This window comes from Odocoileus virginianus, chromosome 7 (genome assembly GCF_023699985.2).
Source record: "Odocoileus virginianus isolate 20LAN1187 ecotype Illinois chromosome 7, Ovbor_1.2, whole genome shotgun sequence".
NCBI classification, from domain to species: Eukaryota; Metazoa; Chordata; class Mammalia; order Artiodactyla; family Cervidae; genus Odocoileus; species Odocoileus virginianus.
The window spans coordinates 76,163,181-76,184,721 of record NC_069680.1 but is presented as its reverse complement, the minus strand read 5'-3'; the positions used below and the strand labels follow the sequence as shown (position 1 = coordinate 76,184,721).

Below are 21,541 nucleotides of genomic sequence, written 5' to 3'. Positions count from 1 at the left end.
AGTCTTTTAAGATCATCCCTTCCACCTTAGGGCGCCATTTGTGCAACCTGGAGGTTCACGGCTGCCTGAGTGTGCATCGCAGGGCAAATGTGTTTTCTTGAATATCTGTAGTCAGACATACGAGCGTCGGTGATAGGATCCCTCATTCATCCCTCAGAGATGAACAATTGTTTAATCCATAATAGAAGGCTATATGTGGTCCCAGGACAGAGGACATTATGTGACTAAATAAGCAAAAGTCCTGAGTTTCTAAACCTGCAAGGTGTTCATAAAGCCCATGTTTGTGCACAGGGTAAAGTCCTCTTTCAGTTCAAACTGCTAATGGGCCAAATGCCACATCAGACCCAGAGGCAGGGATGCTGGTGAATTAGAGGGAGCTATGATTCTTGGCTAAATAAAAACTCTTGGGTAGCCTCATTGAGGCTTTCCTCTTGGCAACCAGCCCTTCTCTACTTCCAGTCCCAGTGCTGGAGTGTGGCTGATCTGACTTTGGTGGGTGATGAATGGTTATAGGATGGGTTACTGAGCATTATTTATTGGGATTGGAACTATTGGTCTCAAGAGCCCACACAGAGCAGACTGCAAAGAGGTGGGTGTGTACATACTCAAGGCCACACACCCCTGCTCTTGGCAACCTTATGTCCATCAGGAAAAAGCACATGATGTATATGCACCTGAGGTAGACACAGTCTATATAGGCAGGTCGCTCGGCAATGAGACAGTCCCTCTGAACAAGTTAGATGATTTTTCATCCTTCATATGAGCTCTTCCTGGTTCCAAGAAGTATAACCTGGGGAGCAGAGCATGAGTTCCCTCAAGCCTCACATACTCTATGTGCCCTGGTGCCTCAGACTATAGTAATCCTGTACATTTGTGTGTGTATGTTTGCATGTGTGTGTGTGAAAAAGAAAGAGGGAGAGAGGAGCCAGATTCCTTAGAGAAGAGCTTGAATATTTGGATCCAGCTCTTCTTCCAGAAGAAGCCTGATCTCCCTGGATCTTTCAGTAACACAAAACATTTCATGTGTTGCCTAAGCCAGTTTGGGTTGAGTTTCTGATACTTACATCTGAAAAAGCTGGGACCAAAACCTAATGGATACATAGAGCCTGAGCAAGAAATGGAAACAGCCTGTTGGCCCCTCAGTTCAGTTCAGTCACTCAGTCATGTCCGACTCTTTGTGACCCCATGAATCGCAGCATGCCAGGCCTCCCTGTCCATCACCAACTGGTAGAGTTTACTCAAACTCATGCCCATCAAGTCAGTGATGCCATCCAGCCATCTCATCCTCTGTCATCCCCTTCTCCTCCTGCCCCCAATCCCTCCCAGCATCAGGGTCTTTTCCAATGAGTCAACTCTTTGCATGAGGTGGCCAAAGTATTGGAGTTTCAGCTTCAGCATCAGTCCTTCCAATGAACACCCAGGACTGATCTCTTCTAGGATGGACTGGTTGGATCTCCTTGCAGTCCAAGGGACTCTCAAGAGTCTTCTCCAACACGGCCCCAGGGAGCCCAAAAGAGAGCAGACAGAGCAGTGCCCCTCTCACATTTTTTTAAAAAAGGGCCATTTCTGGGGTGGAAGGCATTTTGCAAAGAGCTTTAATCTGTAAAAACTGTAACTTAAAAAAACCACAGACCTAGTGAGGAATATCTATAAGGGATGATGAGGACTCAGTGTAAGAGCAGACAGCCCGGGTATATGGCAGAGCAGAGCCCAGAGCAGCCAGACCACAGTGAAAAGAATAGAACTGGAAATGGCAAAGGGGCATCCTGGCAGAACCAGAGCAGAGGCATCTGTTTCCACCAGTACCTCTGGAGTGATGAGAAATTTGGAGAGTGAATATCAGAACTGCATGATTTGCTGGTGATGAGATGATGGAGTGTAGTGATGCTTGGGTTAGCTTCCAGGGCACTGGGTGATGCTATCTTGTCATGTCAGGAGCACCTGCATCTCCACCGACCTCTTGGGTGTAGGTAAACTGCCCAGTTGAAGAAGTCTTATGTAACCTGTTACTGAGAGCCGTGTGGGTGGGGGTCTGAATCTTATTATCTCAACCCTCTTGAGAGGACCTCATGGAGTGTACTTAGGAGAAGCTGTCCTTGAAGAACATGGCATATTTCATGGACCTTATTTCTTTTCAGACCTTGGACTTGACTTCTCAGTAAGTGGAGTGAGGCCTACATTGGGAAAGTGTGCTGTCGCTTAAAAGAAAGTGGGGTGAATGCTCCAGACCCCATCATCTCCGTCAGACAGTGATAATATCTGCATTCTTTAAAACATCAAAACAATCTGTCTTAAATATTTAAACACTTGGAAAGTGTCCTTATGGATTAGCTTCAAAATGCTGATTTTCTAAAAACTACCTCAATCAACAGTAAAGCTCTACACAACTTTCTCAAGCACTCTCTGAGCCCCAGACAGGCCCCATGCTGAAAATGAGCCTGGCTGACGTTCCAGGAGACTGGACCCTTGCCTTCTGGGCTCAGAGCCTCTGCTGAGGTTCCGTCCTTTCCCATGAACTTTCCATCTTTCAAATTTCAGCAGAAATTCACCAAGGACCACAGAGCACAACTTGACTAGATGCTGATTTGAAAGTTTAGATAGTGTCGCCTGTCTTGAAATGGAACAAGTGTGATGAGGGATATTCCTAAATAAAGGATGCAATCCTAAATGATTCATCTTATTTTTCCCCCAATGGCAACTGAATTTAATTGTATTGCTAGTCCTGAATGAAGTCAGTGAACTCAAATAGTGAGGAGTTGACATGCAAGGGCCTGTCCAAGGGGCATAGATAACAGAGTCATGCCCCTAGCTCCCAGCACAAAGTCTGAGGCACCCTGGGCTCTGGATGCCTATTTACTAGTAGATGAGTGAGTAGATAAGTGAATGGACACACTGCCTATCTCTTCAGCTGCTAACACTGTGGATCCAAATTCCATGGCGTAGGTCTAGCAGGTAGAACCGACTTACTAATGATCAACTATTTTCTGAGCCAATTTATAGTTTAAACCAAAGGCTCTTGTGAATCTTTATTTCATGTTCAAGGTGGATTCCAGTCTACTGTACAGAGAAAGACACTGTCTTGCTTCTTACCTGTACATGATCTTTGTATAGAGATGCATATAGTTCTTGTCCTCTTCGTCTGTAGTTCTCAATACATGACAAAAAGTCCTGGAGAAGACAGAAAGCAAGCCACAGCTAGTAACAGCTGTGATTTTAGATAAGAAATTCCTGCTCTGGCCAAGTGCCAGAGGAAGTAACAGTCACAGGACTGGTTGGTCAAATCATTCACAACCTCATGAATACATGAATCACCTATGCTGTTACATACACATACAGATTCACATACATGTTTTGGGGTTACTTTTACTTCTAACTACATTGAACCAGGTTATAGCAGATAAATCTTCCTCCCAGGAATAACTAGAAAAGCTAGAACATAATATTTAAATCAAAACGAATTCTAAAAAATGATCAAGTAACATATTTATGGAACAGGGCACCCAACGATAGTAGAATACACATTTTCAAGCCCCCACAAAATATATACTGAGACAAACTACATGCCAGACCATAAAATAAACTTCAACAAATGTATAAAAAATTGAAATATGCAAAACATATTTTCTGATCATAACAGAATCAATCTGAAGTCAGTAACAGGAAATCTCCGAACACTTGGAAACTAAACAGTATACTTCTAAATAACCCATGGATCAAAAAGTAAGTCTCAAGGGAAATTTTACAAAATACATTGTATTAAATAAAATTGAAAGTAGAACATATCAAAATTTGTGTTGCATAGATAAAACAATGCTGAGAGGGAAATATATGCCATCAAATGCATACATTAGAAAAGAGTTAAGTTTTAGAAAATCTGAACAGATCAATAACAAATAGAGAGACTAAATAGTAATCAAACATTTCCCCCACAAACACCAAAATGCCCAGGACTAGATGGCTTCACCAGAGATTTCTAGCAAACATTCAAAGAAGAATTAATAAGAAACCTTCTTATATTTCAAAAAAAAAAATAGAAGAGGGAATACTTTTCATCTCATCCTAAGAGGCCAGCATCACTCATACCAAAGCCAGGCAAAGATACCACAAAAAAAGAACACTAAAAATCAATATCCATAATAAACACAGATATAAAAATCCTCTATAAAATATTGGCAAACAATTCAATAGCACATTACTAGAATTGGATACCATGATGAAATGGAATGTATTCTAGGGATGCAAGGATGGTTCAATGTATGCAAATTGATTAAAAAGATAGCAAGAGAATATTACATACAACTAGATACACATAAATGTGACAACTGAGATTAAATGGACAAATTATTTACAAAAACACAAGCCACCAAATCTCAACCAATATAAAATAGATCATTGGAATAGCATATAACAGTTAAGGAAATTGAATTCATAATTTAAATACTCTCCCCAAGTAAATTTCCAGGTCCAGATGACTTCACTTGAGGATTTTACAAAATATTTAAGCAATAATTAACATACATTTTACAAAATGCCTTCCAGAAAAGAGAAAACATGGGTACATTTCCCAATTTGTTTTATGAAGCTAGCAATACCCTTATAACTTTATATCACAACCAGACAAAAATACTACAGGAAAATAAACCTAACTTTCACAAATAGAGATGTGAAAATTCTTAACAAAATATTAGCAAATAGAACTTAGCAATACATAAAAATAATCACATACAATGACAGAATGGAGTTTATTTCAGGAATGCACAGCTGGTAAATACCCAAAAAGCAATCACCGTAATCTACCATATTAGTAGGTTAAAGAAGAAAATGACATGATCATATCAATTGATGCTTGATAGTATTTGAAAAAATTCAACCTTCATTCACTATAAAACTCTCAGAAAGCTAGGAATAGAGGACAACCTGATAAAAATCATCTACAATAACTCACAACTAACATTAGATTTAATGCAAAACAATAAATGCTTTCTCTCTAAGACTGAAAAAAAAGATGTATGCTTTTATTGTTCTCATTCAACAAATTGCTAAAGTGTTCAGATTTTATACCAGAAGCACAATTCAGAAAAGGAAAAAGTAATGAATTTGATCTCATCAACAGTAAAACTCTTGCTCTACAAAACTCATATAAAATGATCTAGTTAGCTACAATCTGGAACAAAATATTTGCAAGTCACATATCCATCAAAGGACTAATATCTGGAATATATGAAGAAATTTAAAACTTAAATGCAAAAAAATTCTATGAGAATATGTGCAAAAGATATGAAAAGACATGAAGAAGATATGAAAATGGCAACAAAGCACATAAGGGCTGAGTCCTACATCAATATCCTTAAGAAAATGAAAATAAAAAGCCACAATGAGATATCACTACACTTGTATCTGAATGGTTAAATTTAAAAGATGACAACAATGAATGCTGGTGAGGATACAGAGAAACTTTATCACTCATGCATTGCTGGTAGGAATGTATGGTACAGTTGCTCTGGAAAACAAGTCAGTAGATTAAAAAAAACAATCTAGTTAACCACCATAGGATCCAGAAGTTGTAACCTCTGGGGATTTATCCCATGAAAGAAAAACTTATACTCACACAACAATCTGTACATGAACGTTTATAGGAGCTTTATTCATAACAGACAAAAACTGGAAACAATCCAGATGACCTTAAATAGGTGAATAATTAAAGAAATTGTGAAACATCTATAATGTGGACCACTGCTCAACAATAAAAAACAATGAACTGTTGATACATACAACAACCTGGATGAATCCACACAGAATTATGCTGAGGGAGAAAAAAAATCCCCAAAGGGCAACAAGGGGGCTTCTTGTAGTGATGGAGATATTCCTTGTTGTGATACTATATTACAGTTTTGCAAGATGATACTATTTGGGGAAACTGGGTAAAAGGTATATGAGATCTCTCTGTATCATTTCTTCTCAGGGGCTGAGTTTGCCCTTTTCCCCTCCCCCCTGCCTCCTACCGCCAGCGGGGATGGGCCGGCTCTTCTCTGGAGATTCTCAGTCCCTTTGTTTTGCGAACCACCGGCAGTGTGTTCGGGCCAGTTAATTTTGTCCCTTGCTATCCCACAGTTTAGAAAAGCTCCCTCCGATTGCTCTCAGGGTCTTCGGGCCGGTCCTCACCCTAAGCAATGCCGCCCGCGCTCCGTTCCGCCCCCGCTTGTTGCTGGCGGGTACGGGCGTCTGGGGTACTTTTCTGCTGGGAGTTGCTTTTAGGCACGTAATCTGTGGGCCTTGTTTAATTTTTCCTCCCAGTTAGATTGCCGAAAACTTCCCCCAGTCCCGCCAGTGAGAGGGTTTCCTGGTGATTGGAAACTTCCTCTATTAAGACTCCCTTCCCGGGACGGGTCTCCGTCCGTAGCTCTTTTGACTCCCTTATTATCGTTTATATTCTGTCCTAACTCCCTTCGAATACAATGGGCTGCTTTTCTGGGCGCCTGATGTCCTCTGCTAGCGATCAGAAGTTGTTTTGTGAAATTTGCTCAGCATTCAAATGTTCTTTCGATGAATTTGTAGGAGAGAAAGTGGTCTCTCCGTCCTATTCCTCCGCCATCTTGGCTCCTCCCCCCACTCTCTGTATCATTTCTTATAATTGCGTGTGGATCTACAATTCTTAAAATGGAAAGTTTAGTTTTTAAAAAGTCATTGAGGGCTCTATCTTCACCATTTGAAAAAAAAATTTAATTCGGGGAACACATGTAATTATTCTAAATCAATAAGAAAAGAGACATTCAGTGGAAAATTTTTAAAAAGAAAAATTTGAACAGGCACTTAGTTTAAAAAGATGTCAATGACCAATGCACATATAACAAAGAGGTCAATTTCATTTGTCATCTGGAGGATATAAACTAAAACCACAATAAGAATATCTAAATTCAAATAGCTAATACTGTCATGTTTTGATCATCACATGGAGCAACTGGAACTCTCTTACACTGCTGAATTGGTGCAACCATTTTGGAACATTGTTTGGTAGTGTCTTAAAAGATGAGTATACACATACCCAGTGAACCAACAGTTTCATTTCTAGATATATACTTAACAGAAATTCATGCATGTGTATTCCAGAAGACATGTGAGAAAGTTGATAACAGCAGTGTTTGAAGTAGTCCCAAAGTGAGAACAATGCAGGCTTCCATCAGGAATAGACTAGATAAATTATGGTATAGTCATATATTATATCCTCTGTGGTAATGGTTCTTAAAATGTGGTCCCATGAATCCCTACTGGCTCTTAATACCCTTTCAGGGAATCTGTGAAGTCCAAACTGTTTTCAAAATATTAGACCACCTTTGCCTTTTTTCACTGTGTTGACATGTGCATTGATGGTCCAAAAGCCACGATGAGTAAAACAATTTTCATAGTCCAAATCAAGACATTGGCACCAACTGTACAGCAATCATTGTACATAGTCCTCATCAGTAGGAACTTATAGGGAAAAAAAAATCTTCACTTAAGAATGTCATTGATGAAAAAGTGCAGGATCAATTTTATGAAATCTCAGTCTTTGAATACACTTTTTAATAGTCTATGTGATAAAATGGGAAATCTACATAAAGCACTTCTGAATACCAAAAGCCATAGTGGTCATTTCAAGGAAAAGCATTTGTATAATTGTTAGAGTTGCGAACTGAACTAGCTACTTTTGGAATAGGACATCATTTTTATTTGAAAGAATGTTGTTGTTGTTTAGTTGCTAAGTCAAGTACAGTTATTTTGCAACTCCAAGGATTGTAGCCCACCAATCTCCTCTGTCTACAGGATTTCTCAGGCAAGAATACTGAAGTGGGTTGCCATTTCCTTCTCCATGGGATCTTCCCAACCCAGGGATCAAACCCATGTCTCCTGCATTGGCAGGTGGATTCTTTACTGATGACCCACCTGGGAAGCCCTTGAAAGAATGACTGACAGAGAAAACTAAAGTTATGAAGACTTGGGCATTTGGCAGATATTTTCTTGAAAATGAAGAAAATGAAACTGTCATATAAAATAAAACCACTGACAGTATTTGCAGCCTATAATAAAATCTGGGCTTTCAAATTTCAAATGTTAGAATATTGGAAAACTTGTAACTGCCTTTGTGAGCTTGACAGTTTCTCAGTAGATAAATATTTTTCTGATAGATTGGTGGTGTATGAATATGATTTTTCCACGTTGCATAATGGAAATCAACATTTGGGAGATCTTTCGACTCAGGGAACCAATGTTTTCACTATTTGTTATACGCATGTTCCAATTCATGTATGGGTTGAAATACCCATTCAAACTGCAAGATAATAAATACATTTTACTGTAACAGAGTACAAAAATTTCACTGATAAAAGTTTCAAATAACTTCCAAGAAACTGCTACTTGTTGAATTTTGGTGTAGTATCAAAGAATAATATCTATAATTTTCTGAAAAGTTTATTAAAATACTCCTTTCTTGGGACTTCCCTGGTCATTCAGTGTTATGACTCTGCACTTTCAATTCAGGAGGTGTGGATCCAAACCCTGGTCAGGGAACTAAGATCCCACAAGGCCACACAGCATGCTCTCCCCCCAAAAAATACTCCTTTATTTTCTAACTTCATATCCATGAAAGATCAGATTTTCTTCACTTATTTCATCCAAAAAAAAAAAAAAAAGAATTGCAACTAATTGAATAAAAGGCATATATGAAAATCCATCTGCCTTCTACTAAGCCAGATAGATATTAAAGAATCTGCAAAAATATAAGACAATACTACTCTTTTCACAATTTAAAAAAACTATATAATTTTTTTAAAATGTTATTTATGCTTGCATATAAATTACATAGATTTATTACTGCTATTTTTAAATTAATTAATAAATGTCATTTTAAAAATTCTGTTTTAATTTCTTACCCAGTAAATATCAGTAGATGCAATCTATATGATACAAGAGCTCTTTGAAATCTCAATAATTTTTAAGAGGGTAAACAAATCTTGAGACCAAAAAATTTGAGAACAGTATGAAAATGTTGTTTGGTCACTATAAAAATAAATGAAATACTGTTTCATGAAATGACATGGATAAATCACAAACATAGTTCGGAGTGGAAAAAAAAACAGAAGAGTGTATATGTTATTTCATATACATAAAAGTAAAATGTAGAAAGCTGATGTATGTTAGCTGCCAGGAAATTGTCTACTTTGAGGGTAGAAGGTGCTAGTGACTAGAATGGGGCATGAAGTTGGGTGTGCTTCTAGGGAGCCATTACTGTTGTATTCTTTAACCTGGGTGGTGGTCACATGTTCACTCCATGAAAATGCTTAAATTTATATATTTGTGACTTGAACAATTTTTTCTATGTGTCTCAGAGTTCAATAAAATAGAAAAATGTTTATCAACAAGGACTCAAAACTATGGAAACAATATAATTTTAAAACCCCGGTTAATGTTTTGGAGTAGTGGGAATAGGGTGATTTCTTTCTTTCTCTCTTTTTTTGTTTACAAAATTTTCCTTAATATTGCTGCTACATGTTTTTGCACATTTATAAGTAACAATCATTGTGAGCACTGCAAATGACATAAAATGCTGACAAATTTGACTAATTTTACATCTAAGGCAAAAGCCCAGTCTTTTTCCTAATATGATACTTTGGAGACGTGCAGCAGGAGAAGAGAACTCTTGGGGGAACTTGGATGCAGAGCAGCTCTGTCAAACAGGAATGTGCTCTCTTACCGAAGAAGGAAAGGAAAACATGGCTCTGCTTCCCTTGAGCGCTGAGCAGGTGAAGGCTTGGAATAGTGGACTAGGAGGATGGGCGAGGGACCCGACCAAGGCCACCTGAATGGTTTATGTAAGTGTCGGTAGCCCAAATATTTGTTATCCTTTGGTCTGTTCTCTCAACTTTCCATCCAATAACTAATGTGCACACAGCACTTTACAACTGACAAAGGAGTTTCCATATGCATTATCACATTGCATATTTAGCCACCTGACAAACCCGTATTATGATGATTCCCATTTTACAGAACAGGAAACTGAGGACAGGTGACCCCAACAATACAGGAGTTGGCAGCACCAGAAGATGACGTCTTAGATCACCACAAGCCTTTCTCCCACATGCTTTCCACCTTGTGCGTCACCACAGTACTAAACGTATTATTGCTTTGCTATTGACTTTTAAGAACTTTCGTGCCCTGGAAAGTTGTCACGTTCAGGATGTGGAGACAGGAGGAGGACGGTTTCGGTTGGTTCAAGGGCAGAAGCTCATCTGCCTGGGCAGCAGTGAAAATGACTCATCGATGGGGGACAAATTTAGAGCAGAGCTCTGCATTACTTGTTGGAGCAAAATAGCCTTTGCTTAGCAACTGCCTGCGTATTAAAGAGGTTGAGAACCTTTGAAGTAGAACCAAGGACCTCAGAGGGCTGTTTGGAGATTTGAAAGGCAAAGCAGGTCTGGTTTAAAGAGCCTGTGCCTTGCTGTCCCAGTGCCTCCTTAGGGAAGGTTTTGGCTACAGGATATAGATCAGATCTTGGAATGGAAAACAAGGTGCAGCCTATCTGGAGGGTCACCTGTAAGTGAGCCGACCTCAGCTTGGTCATACCCACCTTTGCCAGGAGCACCCCTGGGGCTGGCCAGCTGCTGGTGACCCTCCTGTTCAAGTTCTCCCACAGGAAGCCCCTGCTGTCACTGATGACAGTCATTATATTGTTTGTTTAAAGCATCATTAGTCCTGTAATCACAGTTGTATAGCCTCGCCAGAAAAGAGAAAAGCCAATATCTAAACACAACCCCTCAGATCCTGCTCAGAAACTTAGTACCAAGATTACAGTTGTAGGCCCTGGCCTCTCCAGGCACGTATGGCATGGTCTGGGATTGAACTCAGTAGTGAGAAATTCCAGTGTATCTACCAGTGCTGACATATATGCATGTTATTTTCATCCTGACTCACTATCTTCACTGCTAGTCACTTACTCCAAGGAAATCATAAAATATATGCACAGATAGTCACTAAACAACAATTTCCACCATCCTGTTTATAGTAGCACAAAATAAAACAATTTAAATATCAACACGTGGAGGGATGGTTCATCCTTACTGCCGGGTATTATGCAGTCACCACAAATTACATTCCACAGGGCCACCACTAGTCCCTGCAGCACCTTCGTGTTCCCTTTGAGCAGATGCTGTCCTGGAACTGCAAGGGTAAGTTGAATAGTGGGACAAAGGCTGAATTTCAGCTTCCTTTCGCCACTCTGGCCAGGTGCCTTTGTGCACAACCTATACAACCGTTCATTGCAGCCCTGGTATCAAAAAAGTTCTGATGATATGGAACCAGGTTTTTGATATATCGAGATTTTTTTAAAATGAAGTTAGAAAATAATGTGCTAACAACAATTAAATGTGCATAGATTTGCATGGACAAGGAAAACTGAAAGAAAATACAGGGTGCTGATCATTAATGCTATTCGCTAAATATTTCTAGGTCTTTCCTCCTGCAGATACATGGTATAACCACTTTTCCTGTCACCTTTGAGCCAGGAGAGGCCAGGGAGGTGTGCTGAAACTTTAAGGGCTCAGGCTCAATTTGCTAAGCTCTTTTTCAACTGTCACGGCAGTGCTCAAAGTTCTAAATGATGACTGCTCCCTGAGCTGGGGTCACTGGGTGAGGTTAAGGCACAGGAGCCTCACGACCAACTCACAGTGTGGCACACATGAGAAATAAACCTTTGCTATTTTAGGGCAATCAGTTTGGGGAGTGTTTATTACTATAATATAACTTTTCCTGAATAATACACACACAAAATATGTTAGGAAGGGTTATAGTAGAATTGCACTGAAATATATTTGTGATCAGTGAAAAAAGATCAGAGAGCCAAGTGAAAACAAGTGTGAGATCAATTAAATGTTATGAGCAAAAAGTTCAAACAATTTGAACAACAAAATAAATAACAAACTTGGTGGATTATAACCCAAATTATAAAATAAATATGGATGAGTCTCTACAGATATAAATAAAAGATTGAATAAATTAATTAGGGGGGAAAGAGACAAACCTTTCAAACAGAAGAATTTAGAATAATGTGTACAGATATTTCCCTTGTCAGGAGGCAGAGCTTAATTGCCTTAAGAATGGGCTGGTCTTAATGACTCGCTGCCAAAGAATAGAGGATGGAAGGGAAAATAATAAATTTACAGTGGAGAAATCTGGCAGACCCCATCATGACCATGTGATGAGAGCTGACATCACCAGTGATGATACTGTGTGGATGTCAGGCACCCCTGACCTGATATAGTATAATGAGAAGGATGTGTCTCCTCGGTGGTCTTCCTTCCAAAAACTCTTAACCTCAGGATAATTATGAGAAGAATGTTTAACAGACCCACATTGAAGTACATTCTACAAAATATCCAACCAGTACTGCTCCAAACTGCCAAGGTCAGAAAAATAATTAAAGTCTGAGAAATTGTCAGAGTCCAGAGGAAACTAAGAAGACGTGACAACTAAATGTAGTGTGGTGCCTTGGACTGATTCTTGGATTAGTGGGAAAACTAGTGAAAGCAAAATATGACTGGAGATTCATTACTAGTAATGTGCCAATGTCAACTTTGATTAATGTACTATGATAATGTATAACCGGAACAACAGGCGAAATTGGGTGAAGGATATAGGGAGGTGTTGAATATAAATATGAAAAGTACATGGAAAGTATTCCAAAATAAAAAATGTATTAAAAATGCAGTGGAATTCTCACAGCCCTGTCACCTAAGTCCCATGATGAAACTGAGATGGAATAGATGAGTCTGTTTTCTCAATTGGACATGGTTCCACATATTTCTTGGATGTAAACAATTCATTGTAATGAGTATAATTTTCGTGCTTGAAGATAAATAATTTTTGGTAAGTCTTGTTCTCTCCAGACTGCACAAGCCAATCACTTCATCAGACACTTTAACAGAGAAATAGTAATTCATTCCCCAAATTGCAGAAAAGCTGCCTGATGGATGTACAAAAGGATGGTACAGAATACACAAAACCACAAATGATATTATTCTCTATCAGTAATCTTTTCAAACCTCTCTATCAATATAAGAGTATTGTTGCCAGCTTGGTTTTCATTTTATTAATAAAAACTTAACTCCATATAACATGATTCCACCATAGGCAGTTTTCTTTATAATTTTTTAAGATGTCTAAATATACACTAATGATCCATAAAAGAAAAGCAATAACCACACTGTTTGATTTTAGTGTCAAATCCAGATTCCTTTTTCTGGCCAAAGAAACAAGTGACAGGCTCAAGTTAAACTCAGGCGATCTCCCTCCCATTCATCCTGGCAAGAGTGAACTGTGGATTTGGAAGCGGCTTCCTCCACCATAGGGCCAACGTTCTCACTGGCCACACTGGTCACTCATTAGTCACCTCTCCTCCACTGGCATAGGCTGAGGGGCTGCCTTAACAGTGCCAGTAGTTGGCTGGCAGTGAGCAACCAAGGAAACGATGTCTGTGTAAGCCCTTTGCTATTACGGTATAGCAAGCAATTATCAGGAATACTTTTCTCATTCCTAGTACACCCCCTGAGGGCCCCACAGCAGAGTGGTAAGCCCTGCAGAGACAGTACTCCACATCACAGTGACTGGGTTCCTCACCTGAATCCCCCCTAGAATAAACTTTTCAAGGACATTGTCCATCTCTGTCCCCAACAGCCTGGCAGATGCAGACCACAATAGATACAAGTTTGAGAGACTGAAATGAAGCTTGTGAGATTTGTCACTTCTCTGAGATAAATTCTCTGCAGCTGGTCGCTTCCTGCCTGGAGTAAAACACTCCCCATGGTCAGGATTAATGAGACCCAGGAGAGCCAGGTGACAAGACATCCAGATCTGCAAAGAACAAGAGTCAGCAGCCAGGCAGTTCTGGCCCTCACTCCCACTCCCACGTTTAAACCCATCTGAAATTCTCTATTTTCCTGGTTGTGAAATGTTCAATAAATAGATTACCTATGTAACTTTTCTGTTATTCCTTCTCTACATAAAGGCTGATGCATCATCTGACTTCAAAAATAAGTTCTTGGTAGAGACCTGGTTTTAGTTAGATGATAGAAGCAGTTAATGAGAAAACAAGGAAATGCTTTTCCTGTTTGTTGGCAAATCCTGTATAATACCTACATATGCACCTGCCAAATATTAGCAGTTGGTTATGAAAGAGCTAAATAGGAACCAAGGGACAGAATGGCTTGGGTCTGCAGCAAGCTGTGGTCAAGGTGTCTGTGGAGGAAAGTTATTTGGATGACTCAGGCCAGGAAATGCTTTTTCCTCCAAATGCCCAGATAATTGCACTTTTCTCTACTCTGGAGACAAAGCCCCTGGATTCTTAATAAATGTCAAGCAATACCAGAGTACTAATCATATTTCCAGCAATAATGACAAACAACTGGTGCTCAGAGTGTGTGAAGAGGGACCAGATCACCACAGTGCAATTCATCTCTTGTTAAATTCACTCACATATTAATTTCTGAGATGAATGGAGGTTTCTAATTTGTCTTTTTTGAACTGTGATGTTTTTATTAAATTCAATCATCATGAGTACGTGGAGACTGACTACCTTAAAAAAAAAAAATACTCCTGTGTAGCAAAAGACAAAAGCTTTGGAATTGCAGGCACCAGGTCTTTTCAAGGAAGCCACCTTCCCTTTTTTTGTCTCATCCTTGAGCATCAGAGCCTCTGTGAGACTCAGACAGATGGGAAGCATCAGCACGCTGACCTTTCCTGAACTCTGCCAGGTCTTTTCAAATTTCTGTCATCTTCATCCTCAGAAATGAGGCTCATGGAGACCCAAATCTTCTTGGGCAGGAGCAGAAGCTTAGGAATTGTGAGTGACTTAGGGTCTGAGTGAGAGATGAATGTGAGAATCTACCCTGGGAGACTGCAACCCATGGAAACACTTTCCCTCTGAACACATACTGAAACTGAGGTTGCTGTTACCAACTGAATTATGTTCCCCCCAAATCCATATGTTGATGCCCTGAGTCCTAGTACCTCAGAGTGTGACTATACTTTAGAGATAGAGTATTTAAAAAGGTAATTGAACCAAAGGCTTTTAGAGTAGCACTTTTCCAATCTGGACAGTGTCCTCCTAAGAAAAGGAGGAGTTCCCAGGGATGCTCTCAAGGAGAAGAAGGCCATTTACAAGTCAAGGAGCAAGGCCTCAGGAGAAACCAAACCTGCAGACAGATACCTTGATCTTGGATTTCTAGCCTCCAGAACTGTGATAAAATAAATGTCTGTCAGTGAAGCCCCTAGTCCACGGTAATTTGCTAAGGCAACCCTGACAAACTAATACAGCTTCCTCGACTCCAAATAATGCCTATCACTGAGACAGTCTGGATGTTGAAACTGGCAATACAAATAGAAGTAACAGGTCAGCTGGAGCTTATGGAGAAGGCTCCTTCTTTAGGCTGTAAGGAGAGAGACAAGGCCACTTTGACCAGAAGCAGCCTATCACTGGCCACATCTGGAGCAGAACCCTTAGCCTGAGCTCTCAAGACAGGACTGAACACAATCTAGGCCCACATGAGGATCTTCCCGATGACAACCCTGACTGTATACATCGCTGTCCGCCAGGATGTCGCACTTATCTGCTCACCTCGGCTCTCTTGGGGACCACACCAGGACTTGCCAGTAGGTGTCCACTGCTGGGCTGCATGTGACTCACAGGTAACATAGTCAACACCAGCCCTTCCCTCTCCCTTAGGCTGGTCCTGCATAGATGCCACCATTGTGAGTGAAAAATAGATAACTGTGGCCACAGGGGTCATGGCCAGACTGGAAAGGGCTTCCAGGAGGGACAGTGATTTTAAATCACAGGAGAAAGCAATTGGTCCAGGGGAAGGGGCAGGCTCTTCCAAGTAGATGGGATGGCATCTGCCCAAGTGAAGAGATGGGAGAAGACAGGGCACATTATGATAAAATACGGAAGTGGGCCCATTTGGCACCAACACTGTGCAAGATTGTCACAGGAAAGAAACTTAGAAAAATAGTGAGGATCAGGCTTCTTGCACTATGGTCATGGGTCATGGGTCTGAGGCCTCCTCTGGACAGTGTAGGAACAAATGATGGCTTTTAATAGGGAACATGACATGATGAGACCTGATCTTTAAGAACTCACAATGAGGGTGCCATGACGGTGTGATGGGGCACAGTAAGTTTCTGGGAGGGACCACCTGCTTTGTTTTCCCTATGTCCCTGTTCTCAAGCACTTCTGCTCCTTGGCAGAAGCATAATTGATGGGAGAGGAATAAATATATAAACTATCTTGCCTCCCACTCCACAATGACAGCCAGAAAGCTCAGGCATGCTGTAGATGTTTGACTGTAAGTCGTTATGGACTACATATTTATGATCTTAATTCCCTAGGAATTGACTTCTTTCTTTTAATTTTATTTTTCTTGATCTCATTTCCTCATTTTATTGCATGCATCACATTAGATACCATAAATCCTCTGGGGATTGAGTCAGAATATAAATAAATACATACATGGGATCAACATAAACAAGATATGATATTCCAGTAATAATACAAAGGCAGCCTCTGACCCACGACAGTTCCTTTGCACCCGGAGGGGCCTCTCTGTCCCCACTAATCTTCCTTCACATCCTTCCTCCTCCTTTCCATCCTCCTCCTCCTTCTTCAAGTCTCAGCTCAACTTCAGTTTGTTAATATTGTAGTTATTTCACCCACCTAGAAGGTCAGGGACATACTTTTTACTGTTAGTACCCTCTGGCCTTAAGCCAATAACCTGGGATATGGTAGAAGATCCATGAATGTTCATGGACTGTTGAAGGAGGGAATGTCCAGATCAGAACTGAGTGTTCAGTAGATGAGAGAGAGATGGTGGTAGAGATGTGTATGCAGATGGAGTCACAGACATAGACATCTTTTCTGATGCCTAGAAAACTGAAATGGCACTTGACAACTGGCTCCTACCACCCTCTTCCGGGACCAGTCTCACATTCAATCTCTGTGATCCACTTACTCTCCCTCTGTTCTCAAACACATGAACTCATGCCCACCATCAAGCCTTGGTACTAGCCGAGTCCTTTTCAGGAGTTTACTCTTCCCTCTCAGCTTTATTATCACTTACAACCTATGGCATTCCCGAGTCTGCCCCTAGTCCGCACACCAGATCCCAGACAAAGAAGTCTATGAGTCAGGAACCATTTGCAAGAATCCATCTGATGCTCAAGCTCAGCTACTCCTCCTATCACTCCTAATTAAACCAGTAGACACTCTAGTGTCCAAGAACCCCTGAGAGACCTCCCAGGCCTGGACTCCACGCTCTCTGGCTGTCTCCGCTGCCTCCTCCACGTCCAGGCCCATTTCCTTCCATGACGGCCTGGAGCCAAGTTTGCACCAACCCCCACTGACAACAGTGATGAGAAGAAAATTTCAGAACTTCCTGTTCTGAGACTTTGAAAGACTTTTTTAATTAACCAAAATGGTTTCTCATAATAGATGGGTCCCAGGGCGAGAACACGGCTCTAACTCACGCAGCAGGCGCCTCGCGGCCGAGCTAGGAGTGAGGGGCTGGCGGTGGTGATGGCAGCAGTGCCTCGGGAGGGCCCCAGACTGATTCTCCACTCCACGGCCATCTGCTGTTTTTTTATCATTTATATAGTTTGGGACATTTCTGTCTTATGAACTCTAAAGCATTCCACACCAATGAATATGTTTAAGTTTTAAATATTCAAATTTAGAGGAATAAATAATCAAAAGATGTGTTTTCCCCAGCCAAAAGTCATAATTTTTTAAACTTGAAAGCCTTTCCTGTAATGATGTTACCCCACCCCAACCACAACATAAAGTTTCTGGAATGCAGGCATACCTGTGAGGTATCACATTAGGAAATCTAATCTATAAAAACCTGAACCTCGAAATAAGATTCCTAGGTATAATTAGCCTTCAAAGTAAAGGACTGAATTTAGTTTTCAAAAGGATTCAGCCCAGGATTTTTCAAGTTGCCAAGTTCCTACGCAAATTTCGAATCTATTAATTTATAAAATATTGACATATCTACATGTTTTTCAGAAATGCATCTACTGTAATTCTTAGATATAATCTAGCTAGGGAGATAAATACCTGGACTTCAAGGATTTGTTACATGTAAGGTCCTGTGTTATTCATCTCTATATGCTTAGTGAGGACTAGTATATCTTCAATAAATTCATATGCTGTTGAAATACATATGATAAAGTATTTATTGTATTTGATATGCTCCACTTTTGTGGAGCACGGTGATGGAGCCATTCCTTAGCACCAGTTACAGTGACCAGCAGGAGGCAGGACCATGAGCCAGCCATGGGACCAAGTAAGTTATTGTCAGTGTTAAATATTCTTTTATTCTGTGGCCTTTGCATTCTTAGTAAGTCATGATATAGTAGACCACACTAAGTTTTAAGAGTAAACAGTCGATAATGCTGATTGAGAAATTCTATGTGCTAGCTGAGGTAGGTACTTGCTACATGTTAGGAAAAGGTCACCATCATGCAATTTTAGCAGAAGGATCCCCTGGTCAGGTCAGGGTCTCTGCTAACCTAGCCACTGCATGTGTCCTTTGCATGAATTAGAAAAAGAAGCCCTCTCTGGATAGATGGTGCCCTTCTCCCAGGTCAACATACTACACCACAGCTCACAGCTTGTCAGCAGAGCTTGGGGATCAGGCTCAATAATGCCCATCTCTATGCGGATCCATGGCCCCGTGCTGGTGAGTTTCGCAGCATGGTGTCACTGTGGTCCGGCTGGCCTCAGTCTACTGCCAGTCACTGCACAATGATGTCTGCCCCACCCCAGGCCCCAGGACATCAGCCTCTCTCTGCTTGGACTACAGGGATGTCAGCACCCACAGTGATGACTAGCTAGTGGTTCACTGGGCTCTACTCATGCCCAAGCTCTGACACTGATCCTCTCAAGAGGACAAGAGGCAGTCTCTCTTAGGCCTCTGTATTTCTCTCTGCATTTATCTGAAATCTCGTACCTACAAAACTGAGGGGCCTGGATCTATCACCACCTAAATCCATCCCTAGAAAAAAATTATCCAAGAAGTAATGTAAGAGGTTCAGAATCCTGAGAAGAGACTTTTCCTCCTCCCTAAACTGATGACATCAGCTAGACGCTCAGATGGCCCAGTGTCTTCATGGGAGAAGATGGCGAACGTGGTATCATGGGCACTGAGAGCTCACAGTAAACTGCAAGCTTTAGTAAAGGACAGGAATTCTAGGGTTCCATCAGGATTATTCAAAGAAGAGAAGCTTTGGGGCTTTGGGCAAGGTGGCTTCTGTCTTGGGAGCCTCTTTTCCAGCAAACACCTAGAGACTGTGATGTTTCAGGAAAGGTCCTAATCCAACAAGGTTACTGTATTCAGCACGACCACAGGCCTATTTCATCAGAAATGAAGGGCTGCCCTAAGAAAGCAGAAAAATGTGAATCTGCAACCAAGAAGTCCAGACCACAGGTGTGATCTGGGCAACTTCCCTTTTCCCTGTGTGTGTAGGGACACATGCTCTGAGCAAGTCATTGATTATTTTCCAAATGGAAAAAATACATTGAAAGAGTTGACCTAAAATGCCTTTAAAGAGCAAGCTCAGCTAGAGAATTTAAGTAACAGAAAGTTTTCAGAAAAAAAAAAATCAGTTACAATATTGTTAAACACAAAGGGTACAAACACACACACTAAATAAAATGATCAAATATGCACAAAAACACAAAACACAGTAGCAAATATATCAACTAAACACTCTGCTTACAGCATTGTAATCTCCCAATGATTCTAACTGAACAAATGGCAACTTTAATATATACCATTAATAGCAAAATGTCTGCTTTACTGACCAAAAAAAACCTAAAAATTATGTTGCTCTAAGCAGTTTTAAAATGAATATCTGATTCAAAACTTCCCCTGTGCATATAATCACATGCTAATTTACATTTTAATTACTTCCTAAGAAATCAAAAGCATTTGTTGACAGTAGAACATAATGTCAACTTCACGGTGCACTGTTGGTGGATGCTTAATGAACTTAATTAGATAATTAGTGATGTTAATTATCCTTCTATTATGAAGATAAAGCTGTCTCACAAATGATGCACTTGGTAAAGAAATATCATTAAAGGTATCAGTGTTTGCTTTGTTCGTTTACTTCTATTTTTCAAACTCCTGTAACAAGGACTTGTGATAGCCTGGTAATATTTAAGCCTCTCAGAAAATGTGAAAAGAAAAGCCACTGTTTCCATCAGCCCCACATGGTGCCTCCCCTTCATTCTGGATACTATGTATTGGTGATGGGACTGCTGTTTCAAGCGCTGTTGTTGGAACCTAAGTCTGTGGCCAGTTGTGGTATGGAGTTTCTGTTTCACAACATATCCTTCCAGTGGGCTCGAACATCTATTGTTTTAAGAATGGGTTGTGTCGGGACTTCCCTGGTGGTCCAGTGGCTAAGATTCTGAAGGCCCAATGCATGGGGCCTGGGTTCAATCCCCGGTTGGAGAAGTAGATCCCACATGCTGCAACTAAGAGTTTGCATGCTGCAACTAAAGAACCTGTATGGTGCAACTTGCATGCTGCAACTAAAGAACCTGTATGGTGCAACAAAGATCAAAGATCCCTCGGGCCGTAGCTAAGACCTGGTGCAGTGAAATAAAACAATATTTTTAAAAATAAAATAATTTTTTTTAAAAAAAGAATGGGATGTATATACGTGTGTGAGCATGAATGCCTGTGCACGTGTGTGTGTCAAGAAGAGAGATTAAGAGAGGGAGTGTCTTGGTTGAGTGCCCGGACCACTAGAAGAAAATCTAAAGGGCTAATCCTCAAACACACACATACACACACACATACGTTACACACGTTGCCCTGGCCTGGTGAATTTCCATAAACCTGCAGTGCTGTGTCCCCAGCTCCATCACCAGGATGCTTTCCTGCCTTGGGCAACCCCATTCTGAATGTGGTGTGGGAACATCTGCATGCCTGACCAAGGGCTACGATACATCACACACAGACTTTACTTTCGGATGAAGTGAAATAAGACACTTCAGAGATTTAAGCAATAAGATACTGACTTCACTATTTTTCTCTTTCTTGTCCCTGAATACTACCACAGCCAGAGCTTAATAGAGGTCCTTTCTGCAAGTGATTCTAGTCCAGACACAGCATGAAGAGCTCTAAGACCAGGCTGGGGAGGGTGGCATTATTTTTAGGGTCAGTTATCTTGGGCAAAGCATCAGGAGAAAGTTGCACACTGGCAGCCTTACCCACTACAATTAAGAAAACCAAGATTCCATTTAATAGAAGGTCTCAGTAACAACGCTCACATCAGTAGAAGCAATGTACACTTTTGAAAGTCTTTTTTTAAAGATATGTGCTGTGTGCTCAGTCCCTCAGGGCTAGAGGTCCCTCAGGTCCAACGCTTTGCGACCCCACAGACTGTAGCCCACCAGGCTCCTCTGCTCATGGAATTTTCCAGGCAATAATACTGGAGTGGATTGCCATTT

General features: G+C 40.7%; 1 protein-coding gene across 5 annotated transcripts in view; it reads right to left on the bottom strand.

Moving 5' to 3' along the window:
* Positions 1-21,541, bottom strand: part of WDFY4 (WDFY family member 4) — a 257,168-nt gene that overhangs the window by 101,061 nt on the left and 134,566 nt on the right. For all 5 annotated transcript variants that reach the window (XM_070471003.1, XM_070471005.1, XM_070471006.1 and 2 more), the window contains exon 40: positions 3,091-3,168. In XM_070471003.1, coding sequence (XP_070327104.1) covers positions 3,091-3,168 — 78 coding nt within the window. The remainder of the gene's footprint in view (positions 1-3,090; positions 3,169-21,541) is intronic.